Source organism: Brachyistius frenatus, unplaced genomic scaffold, assembly GCF_029030835.1.
Source record: "Brachyistius frenatus isolate BFR_SWC_R1_liver_20210118 unplaced genomic scaffold, ASM2903083v1 Contig_523, whole genome shotgun sequence".
Lineage (NCBI taxonomy): Eukaryota > Metazoa > Chordata > Actinopteri > Embiotocidae > Brachyistius > Brachyistius frenatus.
Window position 1 is genome coordinate 61,857 of NW_027211122.1, and position 11,740 is coordinate 73,596.

An 11,740-nucleotide genomic window follows, 5' to 3' on the forward strand; every position below is an offset into this window, starting at 1 on the left:
GTTCATAAATGTTAATAAAACACAGATTTCTAATTAAAAACAGATTAAAACTCTAGTTGAAATAGAACCAGACTGAGTTATCTGCTTCAAACTGAGTCATTTAACCACATAAATGTTCTTCAGTCACATACTGACAACAACAAAAAAGAAAACTATTTTTTTTCTCATTTAGCTGCCGTGTCTGTACAACTCATCGCTTCTGCAGCACAAATAGTAAAACAGATTACACAGGTAGATTTAACTAACATTCATTCAACATTCAATACATTCAACGCTCACAATAAACCTCCGCTGTGTTAACAAACCTCTGTACGAGCCTCAAGTCTCACGAACTACCAGAAAACGTGTTAACTGACTGTGAAGAGAAGCGTTTGCTCTTTATTATGTAGCTGCACTGCACATTATCTCCAACAATTTACTGCACTCTTGTCGCTGATACTGAGGAATATTAACACACCTGAGTGCAGAAACAAAGAGGCAGACAACTTTAGCTTTTAGGGCCGTTAGGCTCCTCCTGAGAGCTGTGCGCCATCTAGTGACGTCTTTAAGTATTGCACTGGCGTCCTACCACGATAACAAGAGCACAATAGATTCAGCTTTTAACTGCTTTTTAAAGATACCATGTAAAATGTAAAAAAAAAAAAAATGCTGAGGTGTCTACTTTTAACTATTTTTAACTTATTATTTTTCTGCAATCGTTCCCATAGCTTTTTACTGTTTAAAAAAAAAAAAAAAATCGTGTAAAACCTGTTTAACCCTCAACATAAACAGAAGAACAGGTTTTTAAAAGGGCACCAAAATCATTTCTGAACACCAGGCTTTTATTTTGAAGGCGTGGCCTGGGAGTTTCCGGTCCGCCTTGAGTCGGTTTAACTTGACAGTCTGAATATGACCCTCCGGAGGATCCAGCTGTTGGTCCACATCAGGATGGTGGAGGAACCGGGACGCTAACGGCTCTTCGCCGGTCTGCAGGCACTCTGTTCGGCTGCGACCGACCAAACACTCGTCTACCTCCACCGGACCCTGACCAGCAGCACCGTCAGACCATGCGGGACCCGATGAACTGGACCCCGGGATTGGGCGCTGCGGAGCGGGGAAAGCCTGCCACCTACACCGGGGAGCAGAAGGCGAGGCTGGTGGCCAAAGCCAACAGGAAGTGGGTGAGACTGACCACCGCGGCGGCCTACGTGCTCTCCGTGTCTCTGGCGGCCGTCCTCCTGGCTGTTTACTACAGCCTCATCTGGAGACCCACAGCTGGACCGGGACTGACCCGCGCCAGGAGCGGGACCGGGACCTCTAGGACTGAAGTGAATCTTACTGAAGCTGAAGCTGCAAAAAACTTTAGAAATAAAACAAAATGTGATGTCGATGAAAATAACTCTTTAAACAGGGACCGTGACGTGATCAGTAATAGATCTATTGAGAAAGAGAGTCACGTGACGACTGAAACTCAAATTAATACATCTGATAAAAGTACTTTTACTCCCAGTACTCCTAGTACTCCCAGCACCGGGTCCACGGAAGTCCCTCCCGGGGACACTCCGGTTACCTCGGTCCCCTCTGCCGGACCCCCCGCGGAGCCCCCCCAGGCCGGCCAGGACGTCACTTCTCCGGCTCCAAGCACCGCCGAGCCGCCTGCTGTCACCGCGGACGATCCGTCCAACCTACCGACCCACCGGGCGGCCGAAGGCGGGTGGACGGAGACGGACTCCTCGGGGTCCGAGGTCGGGAAGAAGGAGTATAAGTTTACTGGACACTGGTGACTCCTTTCAAAATAAAATCTGTCTGTATGTTCGTTTTGATTAGTTATCGATCATGGTTGAAGTGTTGATGTGAGTGATTAGTATGTATTAGTCGAGACTGAACGGATTCGAAATGCAGTTTTATTTGTTCAAAATAAATCCAGCAGAAGAGACCAAATGTTTTAGGGAAAATTTCAACAATAAATCAACTTTTTCCAGAACATCTTGTGCTCGTAGACCATCTGTAAAGGTCATGTTCATCTGATGTGGATAAAAACGTCCTGTTTGTAAATCTATCAACATACGAGCTCAGGTAGTTGTACTGTTTTACAGGTGGATTTGAATGAGGATTTTTTTTTCCATCCATTATCCAGGATGAGGATTTCTGTGTGCGTGATTCACGTTGGAGAATAAAACAGCTTTTTAAAAAAAACTTTAAATTTCATGATGTGTTGTTGAAGTTTTGTCCCAAAATGTGTTTCGATTTTCTCGTGTTTTTTGGCCTAAAAACATTTCTCCCAAAATCTGCCTTCCTGCTGTTGTGAGATCAAAGTTGAATTACTGAGTGACTCCTCCAGCTCCCTCCACCCTCCTCCTCCGTCTCTACAGGGGGGAGATGAGGAAGCCGCTGAAGGTGGTGAGCCGACTCTGGTCGAAGACGCTGGTGCCGGCCCAGAGGGTGATGTAGATCCGGTCGCCCGTCTCCAGGACCAGCGGCATGCCGTTGGAGCTGCTGCCGTGGACGCCCCGAGTGTCGTAGATCGCGAACATGTTCTGGTCGTTCTTAAACAGCGCTGCGTTCAAGGTACCCGACTCTCCGACGAAGCCGGTGAACCGGATGTAGTAGAGTCCCTTCACGGGGGCGGTGAAGACGCCTGCGGTCCGAGAACAGGGTGAAAAGGAGCACAGCCTGTAATACTTCCACCCGTCCACTAGAGGGCAGCGAGTCGTTGCCAAGTTTCTAGCATTTAACTTCACACGGTCACGCTGCCCTCCGGTGGACAGGCGGGTGAATTACACGCGTTGCTGTCAGGTCAGGGCGGGAGACGTTCGGTGAACGACTCTTCACTGCCGGAGGGTGTCAACGTGTTGGTTTTAGCCTTTAGTCTCTTCTACACTTAAAAACAAACAAACAACAAGGAGCGGCCGAGTCGTACCCGTGTCCAGATCGTACGCGTTCCCGATGTTTGTCGTCACCTTCTTGAACACCAGCGTGGTGCTGTTGTCCAAAGGCCCCTGATGGATCTTTTGCCCATCGGTGACGAGCGAGGCGGAGAAGGCCGCCTGATATACATCTGTTGGAGGTCACATGGTCACATTAAAGAAGACGGACTCAGAAACAAAAACACAAACTTCTCGTCCTGAAGGGGAATAAAAGCCGACCGACTTCTGTTCTCGCTCTCGGCCTCCAGCCTCTGGACTCTGGCTGCCAGCTGCTGCACCAGGATTCGCAGTTCTTCTTCCGGGGTTTTCTCAGGACGTGCGAGCGCGTCTCCATCGCCTCCCGTCCAGATCATCTGAGCCCGGACACGAACCAGAATGCAGACCAGCAACACGATCGGAACCGAGGGGGACATCATCTTTTACGGGAGGACGAGCGGACTGACGGCAGGACAGGAGACGCCGTCGGGTTTTATCATCTGAACCTCCGGACCAGCTGTCCAGGGTTCAGATGATGAAACCGATTCGATCAATATCTGGAATGATCAGTTCTGTTAATGCTTCACCGACAGCTGAGTCGGCATAATCTGAGTGAAAATAAAACCAGAGTGTAGAAACGAGCTTCGGCCTGCAGGTCTGTTCTGGTTCTTCGGGGGTCTTGATGTGACTCAGGAGGTCGACGGACTGTTTTCGGGATGTAAACCTTCATTTCATTTGATTCACCACCGAACGAAGGCCTGAAACATCAAGGCAAGACAAAACGAGCACAGGCCGGAGGGGCGGAGCTTAACGGACCACCGAGGTTCCCTTCGTCTGTACTCGTGCTTAAAACTCGTTTTTAAAACGTGGCTCCACTTCTAACAAGAATTGCTTCACATCTAAAAAACGTAACCGAGTCCCAAAAAAAACAAAAACAAAACACCTGCATTTTTATTCCCCAGTAATCCATCTGATAATCCGAGATCTGATTTAATCTGTAAATATGATGAGATGCGTTTGTCAAGGACGCGTCCTGGTCGGCGGGTCGGTCCATCAGAAGAATGAGGCTCGTTTTAATCCCGTCAGACGGGGTTCGGATCGTCCCACCATCTCCTGAATTAATCTCTTTGCTTTATTGAGTTTTTTTTTTTGTTGTTTTTTTTTAAAGCCGTTAAAAGTTGTTTGGCTGCATCGACTCTTTGTGTAGAAACAGGAAGTGAATCTGTGCAGTTTGAATGTCCTCACTGTCCCGGCCACTGCAGAGGAGTCCTCAGTCTGTTTTAGAGCCTTCGGTCTCTTTGTTTTTTTAGAGGTTTCAGTCTTTTTTGGAGTCTTCAGTTGGTTTTAGAACTTTCCGCCCGTTTTAAATATCCCGTTTTAGAGTCTTCGGTCTCTTTTGGAGACTTAAGGTTGTTGTTTTTTCTGGATGTGGGGCTTCGCTGCAGATTTTCCAAGTGTTGTCCGGAGTAAATGATCACCTTCCCCACACTAATTATTTGCTGATTTGATTTTTGTTCCAGGCGGTCAGATCCTGTGATGTAACAGTCAGTCCATCGTTCTCTGTGGACGTGAGCAAACACAGTTTAACAGCCTGTCTTGCAGCTCCCCCGTGTGGACACACAGTGAACTGCAGGCTCGAATCTTATTGGGAATGACGCGTTCGAAAAATAAAAAGACTTTAATAAGAGTAATTAGTTTCCTGATTAACATTAATTCTGTAAGTAATTACCTCCTCAGGTTACATTATTCCATCACAGAGAACCGAGGCTGCACTCAAAGGTTATTTCCATCATCAATACATGACAGTTTCTGAAATATCGGCAGAGAAAATGTCAGAAAATACAGAAATATACAAAATAAACATGTTGAATCTAAGCATCTGGAAACTCTTAAATATCCACGTGTGAAGCTTTACCTCAGCGCAGAGTTACAACTGAAACCTCGATTTGAAGTGATGACGAAGTGAGTCTTCCTCCTGTGAATAAACACACCGAACACGGAGACGTTTCTCCACAAACAGAAATTCACTCGGTTTATTAAGAGTTTCAGACGGACGGACTTCAGACAGCAGAGAAAAACCTCCGAGCAACAAAACCAGGAAGCTTCAGATCAAACATCACACAGCTCAACATCGGGTCGGGTACCTGGAACCGTTTCGGTCCTTCAAATCCATCAAGATCTACAGGATCCAGGTTCTGTGAGAACCAGGATGGCTTTTAAATCCTGTGACTGAAAATATTTAGCAGAACAACTGAAGTGCAGCAGAAACCTGCAGAACTATAACTGCTTCATGTATTTCTGAACTGGTTTCTGTTGGTTCTGATCCGTGTTAAAACCGTTTGGGTCATTTGTGCTGAAGTTTGTGTTAAAAGTAGTTTGACTCTGCAGTGCACAGGAAGTAAAACCCATCAGCGCCAGAATCAACCAGGAGAACCTGTCGGTCGGAAGTCCGAACGGCCACAGAACCTCTTAACCAGATCGACCGAGTTCTCGTCTGAGACCGATCGAAGTTTAGCTGCTGTCTGAGACCAGCAGAAGAATCCCAGTGAACTGAAACACAGAAGACCAGCACAAACATGTGGCCCAGAACTGGACTGCACTGGTTCTGAACTGGTCTGTCCTGGTTCCGTCATATCTGGGTGAGTTGAAACCTGGTTCAGACTACTGAATTTGGCTGTGAGGCGGTTAGTGCTGGGTTTGGCTGGTTCTGACCCGGTCAGCATTGGACTCCTTACTATGATGTCAAACTGGTATTGCTCTGAACTGATTCAGATTTGGACTGAATCGGTCCGGCCACATCTGAATTAGTTCTGGTTTGAACTGGTTCGTCCTGCTTTGGGTCGGTCTAACCGGGTTTTGTTTAGAACTGAATACCTAACGGGTTTACAGCTCAACGATGAATCATATTAATCTCGGTTCACGCTTCTATGTGACGTCATTTCTACTTTCTCCCTCAACCAATGACAGCTCTGCGTTTCACCGCGTGATGCAGAGCAGCAGAACCCGGCCGTAAAACAAAGCCAGTGAGTCCAATTAACTGCAACCAAGCATGCGCTGATAAAACCTCACCGAGTGTTACGGAACTTATAAAATAAAGAAGGTTCTTCTTGCTCGGCGGGCGGGCAGAACCTCGGCAGAACCTCGGTCAGACATCAGGCACCGTATTGTATTTTGTTTGAGACAAAGAACCGTGCGTACGGACTCGGGTTTGTTAGAAACCAGTCCGGTTTGGTTCTGAACCGCTCTTTGTGGGTTTGGAACCGGTTCTGAAGTGAACAAGACTCATAAGGCAAAGGAGAGTCGAACAGAAGATAAAGTCCGGCGGGTTTGGTTCCAACGAGCCGAACGCTTCTAGTGTTTTGTTGGGAATTTTTTTTTTTTTTTTTTTTAATAATCCGCCGTTTACGCGTTTACTTTGAAAGGAGGGGTCGTTACCCGTGCCTGTCCATCCCCCATCATGCATCACTGTGAATAAGACAGGAAGGAAACAGTGTTACAGTAAAGGCACCAATCACAGAGCATGTTGGACAGCGAGCGCTGAACGTGAAGCCGCACGGAAACCGACGAGTCCAAACGGAAATAAATCAGGAAGCGGAACTCGAGTCTCGCGCTCGGCGACGACGACACGAATACCTCGGCCAGTTTTTCGTCCGCGGACGCTTTAGTATTTCTGGGAATAAGCTGACATCGAAGCTAGAAAACGTCGGCTGCGGGCTCGAGGCGCCGCGGACCTTTTCCAGACGGGAAGTTCACTCCAAAAACAATCTCAACTGGGCGTCTTCTCACGGCTACGACGACCAACCCGTTTATTATTTCATCACCACCCCGGTCGAACAATCAGGAGCCACCGGGGGGCGCCGTTCCCCCCCGAGGACACCTCAGTTTTCATTTCTTTTGGAGTTCACCGCCGGTCTCGTCGTGAGTTCACACTGCGAGGTGGAGAGGCATGCTGGGAGTTTGATATCGACGGGATCCACGCCGACTTTGGTACGTTGCTGACAACGTTAAACTGGTTCCAGCTCCTGCTCATTTTCTTACTTTAGTTCTGCTTCTGGACGGATTGAAGAGTCTTCGCAGACTCTGGGAACTTAAAGACGGTCAAACGACCGGAAATGTAAAGATCTCAACTTGTGTATAAAAAGCTTCTCTTAAATATGATGGTCAGCTGAGCGGTAAAAAACCGCCGACTTTGCAAACGTGATTGTTTCTCGCCCGAGATGTCTCGTCCGATCCTGAGTCAGCAGCAGGCGAACGTCACCTCAACCTTGTCAAACTTGGCACAAAATAAAAAACTGCGATCAAAGGCTCCGCCCACACGAGTCATACCCGTGCGACCAACCGCCGCCGCCCCTCTCCCCCCTCGGCTCGCAGTGTGAACGCCCGTTTTAGGTTATGCATATACGTCAAAAGTGCAGATTAAAAAGGTGTCTTTTTGGTGTTCAAGTGCATAATTTGTTCTCACATTTATGGCTTTTTTTTTTTTTTTTTTTTTTAGTAACAAACTGGTAATAAATGCGGCGGCCGCGCGGACCGCTCCTATAGTCTCTTGGTGTGCTTGGAGTTATAGTGGCTCCGCATGTCTTTACGGAGGCGGAACTTCTCGCCGCAGACGCCGCAGATGTACAGGTGGACGTCCATGTGCTTCTCCAGCTGCTCTCCGCCGGGGAAAATCTGGAAGCACACCTGGCAGATGGTTTCCCCGGCCGACAGGTGGGAGATCATGTGTCGGACGTGGTCGTGCTTGAGGAAGGTCCCCTGGTCGCAGACCGGGCACACGTAGCGCGCCATGCCCTTGTGCATGTCGGTGTGCAGCCGCAGCTGGCGCTCGCGCAGGAACTGCTTGCCGCAGGTCTGGCAGGTGAACTGCTTCTCCTTGGTGTGGACGGTGTAGTGCTCCCGCAGGTGGCAGCGCTGGTAGAAGCCTTTGCCGCAGATGCTGCAGAAGTGCTTGCGCCGGTGGTCCGGTTCGCCGCCGCCGCCGCCCTCCTCCAGCATCACGGGGCGGAACAGCTCCGGGTCGTGGCAGGACAGGGCGTGCTCCAGCGCCAGGCTCTCGTTCTGGAAGAGCAGGCCGCAGTGAGGGCAGGCCAGGTCGGCCGCCTCCAGCAGGCCCTCCTCCATCCCCTGCGGCTCCTCCAGCAGGGAGGCCTCGTCCTCTCCGTGGGAGTCCGACTCGCCGCCGTGAGACTCGCCGCAGCGCTCCGCGTGCTCCTGGAGCTGCCGGCCTTTGATCAGCACCTGGCCGCACCTGCCGCAAGCACATATGTGCCCCATGTGGTTGGACAGGTAGTGGGCCGACTTGTCCTCCTCCGTCAACAGAGCGCCGCAGAGTTCGCAGGGGGAGCAGTCGGCGTCCTGCTTCTCCTCTTTGACTTTGCGCAGCTTCGCGGGGATTCCCGAATCGTCGCTGCTCGACATGTGGCCCTCGAAGGGCTCGCTGCTGTTCTCCAGACCCGAGACGCCGGGCTCCGGTTCGCGGTCCGACACCATCTTCTCCCGCATCGAGTCTTTGCGTTTGGCGTCAGCGAGGCGTGCGCTACAGTCCCTGCCGCCGTACTCGCCGATCCGGACCACCTCGATCTCAGGGAACACGCCTTCTTCCGGCTCCGTCTTGATGCTCCGGGTGGACCCGGGCTCGCCGTCCGTCCCGGCTGCCACCGACCTGATGCCGAGGTCAGAGTTGGCCTTGGCCTCGGGCCAGTCGTCCTCGCCTTTGCAGACGACCCTGTGCTCCTCTGTGCTCTCGGAGGCGGAGCTCTCCGCCTTACTGTCGTTGTCGCCGTCGGCGTTGCCTCTGGGCGGATGGTAGGCCTTCCGGTTGGTGCAGGTCAGGATGTGTTCGATTAAGAGTTTCTCGCAGCTGAAGACGAAGCCGCAGTCGTCGCAGGTGTAGGTGCGGCCGAATCTGGGACGGTCTTTGAGAGCCGAACTCCTGCCGCCGGACCTCTTCCTCAGGTCGCACGGCTGCTCGACGGCTCCGTCCGCAGCTGGCGGCGCCGCGATCAGAGGCGTGGTCACCACCAACTCCTCCGCAGCCACCGCCGCCACCGCCGCCGCCGCCGGCCTGCTGACGGCGGCGGGAGCGGCCGGACGTCCGCCGCCGGCGCCGCTGCTGTTCACGGCCGTCGGTAAGCGTTCTTCTTCCGGAGCCGCCGGCCTCTGCTGCTCGTACATGCGGACTCCGAACATCATTTTCCCGCCGGCGGCTCCGGTGGAGGAAGTGGACGAGGAGGACGAGGAGGCCGAGGAGGACGGCGTGAGGTTGGAGCTCCTGATGTCCCGCAGGTCGTCCAGCGAGTCGGGGATGTAGTACATCTGCAGGTACGCCATGGAGGCCTTGAGCTCCTCGAACTCGTAGCTCCCCACGACGATGCGTCCGAGATACATGAGCTGCAGGATGAGGTCGAAGCACTCGGCGCTGATCTGCATGTTGCTGAGGTCCAGACGTCCCGCCCCCTGCTGGTCCCGGATGAACATCATCCTGAAGTAGGAGCTGCAGGCCGCCAGCACCGCCTTGTGCGCCCGGAAGTAGATGTCCCCGATGGCGATGAGGCAGTCGCACAGGAAGCCCCACTCGCGCTGGTTGTTGAGCTGCTGGAGGACGTGATCGCTGTGGCTCGGCCTCGCCATCGCCCTGCAGGGGACAGAGGAACACTGTGAGGTTTCGTCTGTGGTCGACCGAGTGCATCGCAGGGGATTTCATAACGTTTTGTCTGGCTGAGCTCAGCGAGCGCTCGTCCCGCTGACTCATCAGATGTGTCAGAAGACACAACTTCTCTTACTGACCGTGTGAACTGTGATTGGCACCAGATCAATAATTTAAGACGATCAGATTCATAGTTTGGAATCAGGACCTTAAGAGTTAAGTTATGACAGAAACTTTCGTACTATTTGATCCTGGGAAAATACCGTCTTTATTATAAATATTATGGGTCTTTTTTAATAATCGCCGATTGATTGATGTGTAAAATGTCATAAAACAATGAAAGCGTACTTAGTGGTCATAGAAACTTGCCAGATATTGATCTGTGAGACTTCACCATGAATCTGTTTCAGCAGTCCTGACGGTGCACGCCAATGATTTAAACCGTATGCATGTGTATGAGGGGTCTGCAGGGGCCGAACTAGACCTAACACCGGCGGGGCCCCCCAGGAAGGTGACTCCGGCCCTGCTGTACAAACACCGAAATAAACGGAATAAATCCGGTGACAGTAAAAACGGATCTGCTGGGCGTCACGTCAAAACGTCCAACCAGACTCTGTGGTAAAAAGCTGTCAAATAAGATCCTCCAGTCTCCCGCACTCACGGTCACCAGCTGTTAATCAAAAACACGGGAACACAACAAAAAAAAAAAAAAAAAAAACCACGCCGCTGGAGCTCCGGTGAGGCCCGCGGGAGGCCGTGGGAGCGAAGGCCGAGGAGGAGACAGCCGAGTCCGGGCGGCGAGCAGGGGAGAGGCCGGTCGCACTCACGAGCTAAAATGGAGATTACAGCTCGGCGGCGGTTAGCTGCGGTAAACTAGCCGCTGTTAGCATCGCCCACAACGGAAATTACTCGGCTGAACCTCCAAAATAAAAAGCACAAATCTGGACAAGTAATGAAGTCCGTGAGGGTGGCACGAGATTTAGTTTAGGTTCGTTCAAAATGAAAAGTTCACCAACGTTTCAGGGACGTAGGAAGTTCCGGCGAAGCGCTGAATCGTTCATTTCTTGAAACGCCTTTCTATTTTGAAAATCCCTACCGGAAGTGGTCGCTCACGTAAACGCCGCTGATGACGCTCCGCGCGCTATCTCTCCCGCAAACAGCCGCGCCACCCCCGCACTGCCACCCGCATTCAGCTAGCCGAGCAGCAGGCCGCGGGGACCCCTTCAACTTTCCCCAGGCAGGCGGCTCCGCACTCCGGGCAGAGAGCAGCCGACTCACCGTCGGTACCGGAGGAGGAGCTGCTGCTGCGGATGTTACCGGGGCTCCGGAGTTTCCTCCCCGGACGGTGTGTTGTGTTCGGCCGGAAAGTTGAGACGGAGGAGCCTCTTCTTCTTCTTCTTCTTCTTCTTCTTCTTCTTCTTCTTCTTCTTCTTCTCCTCCTGCAGGATGAAAGAACTTCCGCACAGACTGCCGCGCCGTCAAGTGCCCACCACGAGGCAAACAAAGCAGAGCATTTCCGGCCAGAAGGTTGACCTTCAAAGTAAAATATATATATTTTTATTTTTTATTTTTATTTAATTGAATTTAGTTTTGAAGATGACAGAAGCCTCACCGACGTACAGAAAGCCCACACACCGACCCAGTGTTTACTCTTTCACTCTCACCACCCACAAACCCCGACCAGAACCCACCAGAACCCACCAGAACCGTCCACCACCGGGCCCACGAGGACAGAGCGACAGGAGAAGGAGTCCTCCAGCTGCCTTCGGATAAAAGTGATCACGACCTTGGATGACCGAGAACATTCACAAACAACCCGAAAATACGACTATTATTTTGAAAATACTAACCGGAAACGCAGCATGCTGTTTCCTGCGCAACTTTAACGGGGTGAATCGGGGTTACGTGCCAACCGGATCCGTCAGAGAGGAGGAAACAAGAGAGATGTCTCACTCGGAGCTGATTTCCGAGAACCGAAGATGAGGCTCGGATCAGAGGTATGACGCAGCAGCGACGTCTCACTCCGCCTCATTTCTTTGAAGAACCAGAACCGGTCCTCCTCCGTGTGGTTCTGGTCCCGCAGGAGGACTCCGGACTTTTGACTTCACTTCATGTTGAGTTTTCATCGTCTGATTCTGTAAAAATCTGTTGATGATGTTTTATTTTTTACATTCATCTACTTCTGGGTTTATAATGTATAATGCAGGAGTTT

At 51.3% G+C, this 11,740-nt stretch overlaps 2 protein-coding genes across 5 annotated transcripts; both read right to left on the bottom strand.

The window, feature by feature from the left end:
- Nucleotides 1-1,869: 1,869 nt before the first annotated feature.
- On the bottom strand, nt 1,870-3,376 carry LOC138614564 (complement C1q tumor necrosis factor-related protein 3-like). The gene is made up of 3 exons (XM_069688086.1): nt 3,130-3,376; nt 2,900-3,037; nt 1,870-2,617 (listed from the first exon to the last, which is right to left on the bottom strand). The coding sequence occupies exons 1-3, from the start codon at nt 3,320-3,322 to the stop codon at nt 2,346-2,348; spliced, it is 603 nt and encodes a 200-aa protein (XP_069544187.1). The 5' UTR covers nt 3,323-3,376; the 3' UTR covers nt 1,870-2,345.
- Nucleotides 3,377-4,545: 1,169 nt separating this feature from the next.
- On the bottom strand, nt 4,546-11,218 carry zbtb1 (zinc finger and BTB domain containing 1). Of its 4 annotated transcripts, none has more exons than XM_069688076.1 (2): nt 10,807-11,218; nt 4,546-9,516 (listed from the first exon to the last, which is right to left on the bottom strand). In XM_069688076.1, the coding sequence occupies exon 2, from the start codon at nt 9,510-9,512 to the stop codon at nt 7,419-7,421; it is 2,094 nt and encodes a 697-aa protein (XP_069544177.1). In that variant the 5' UTR covers nt 9,513-9,516; nt 10,807-11,218; the 3' UTR covers nt 4,546-7,418. The 4 variants fall into 4 exon arrangements, with proteins under 4 accessions (XP_069544177.1, XP_069544179.1, XP_069544178.1 ...); XM_069688078.1 differs by lacking the exon at nt 10,807-11,218 and adding an exon at nt 10,190-10,493; XM_069688077.1 differs by lacking the exon at nt 10,807-11,218 and adding an exon at nt 9,898-10,167.
- Between the last annotated feature and the right edge of the window lie 522 nt (nt 11,219-11,740).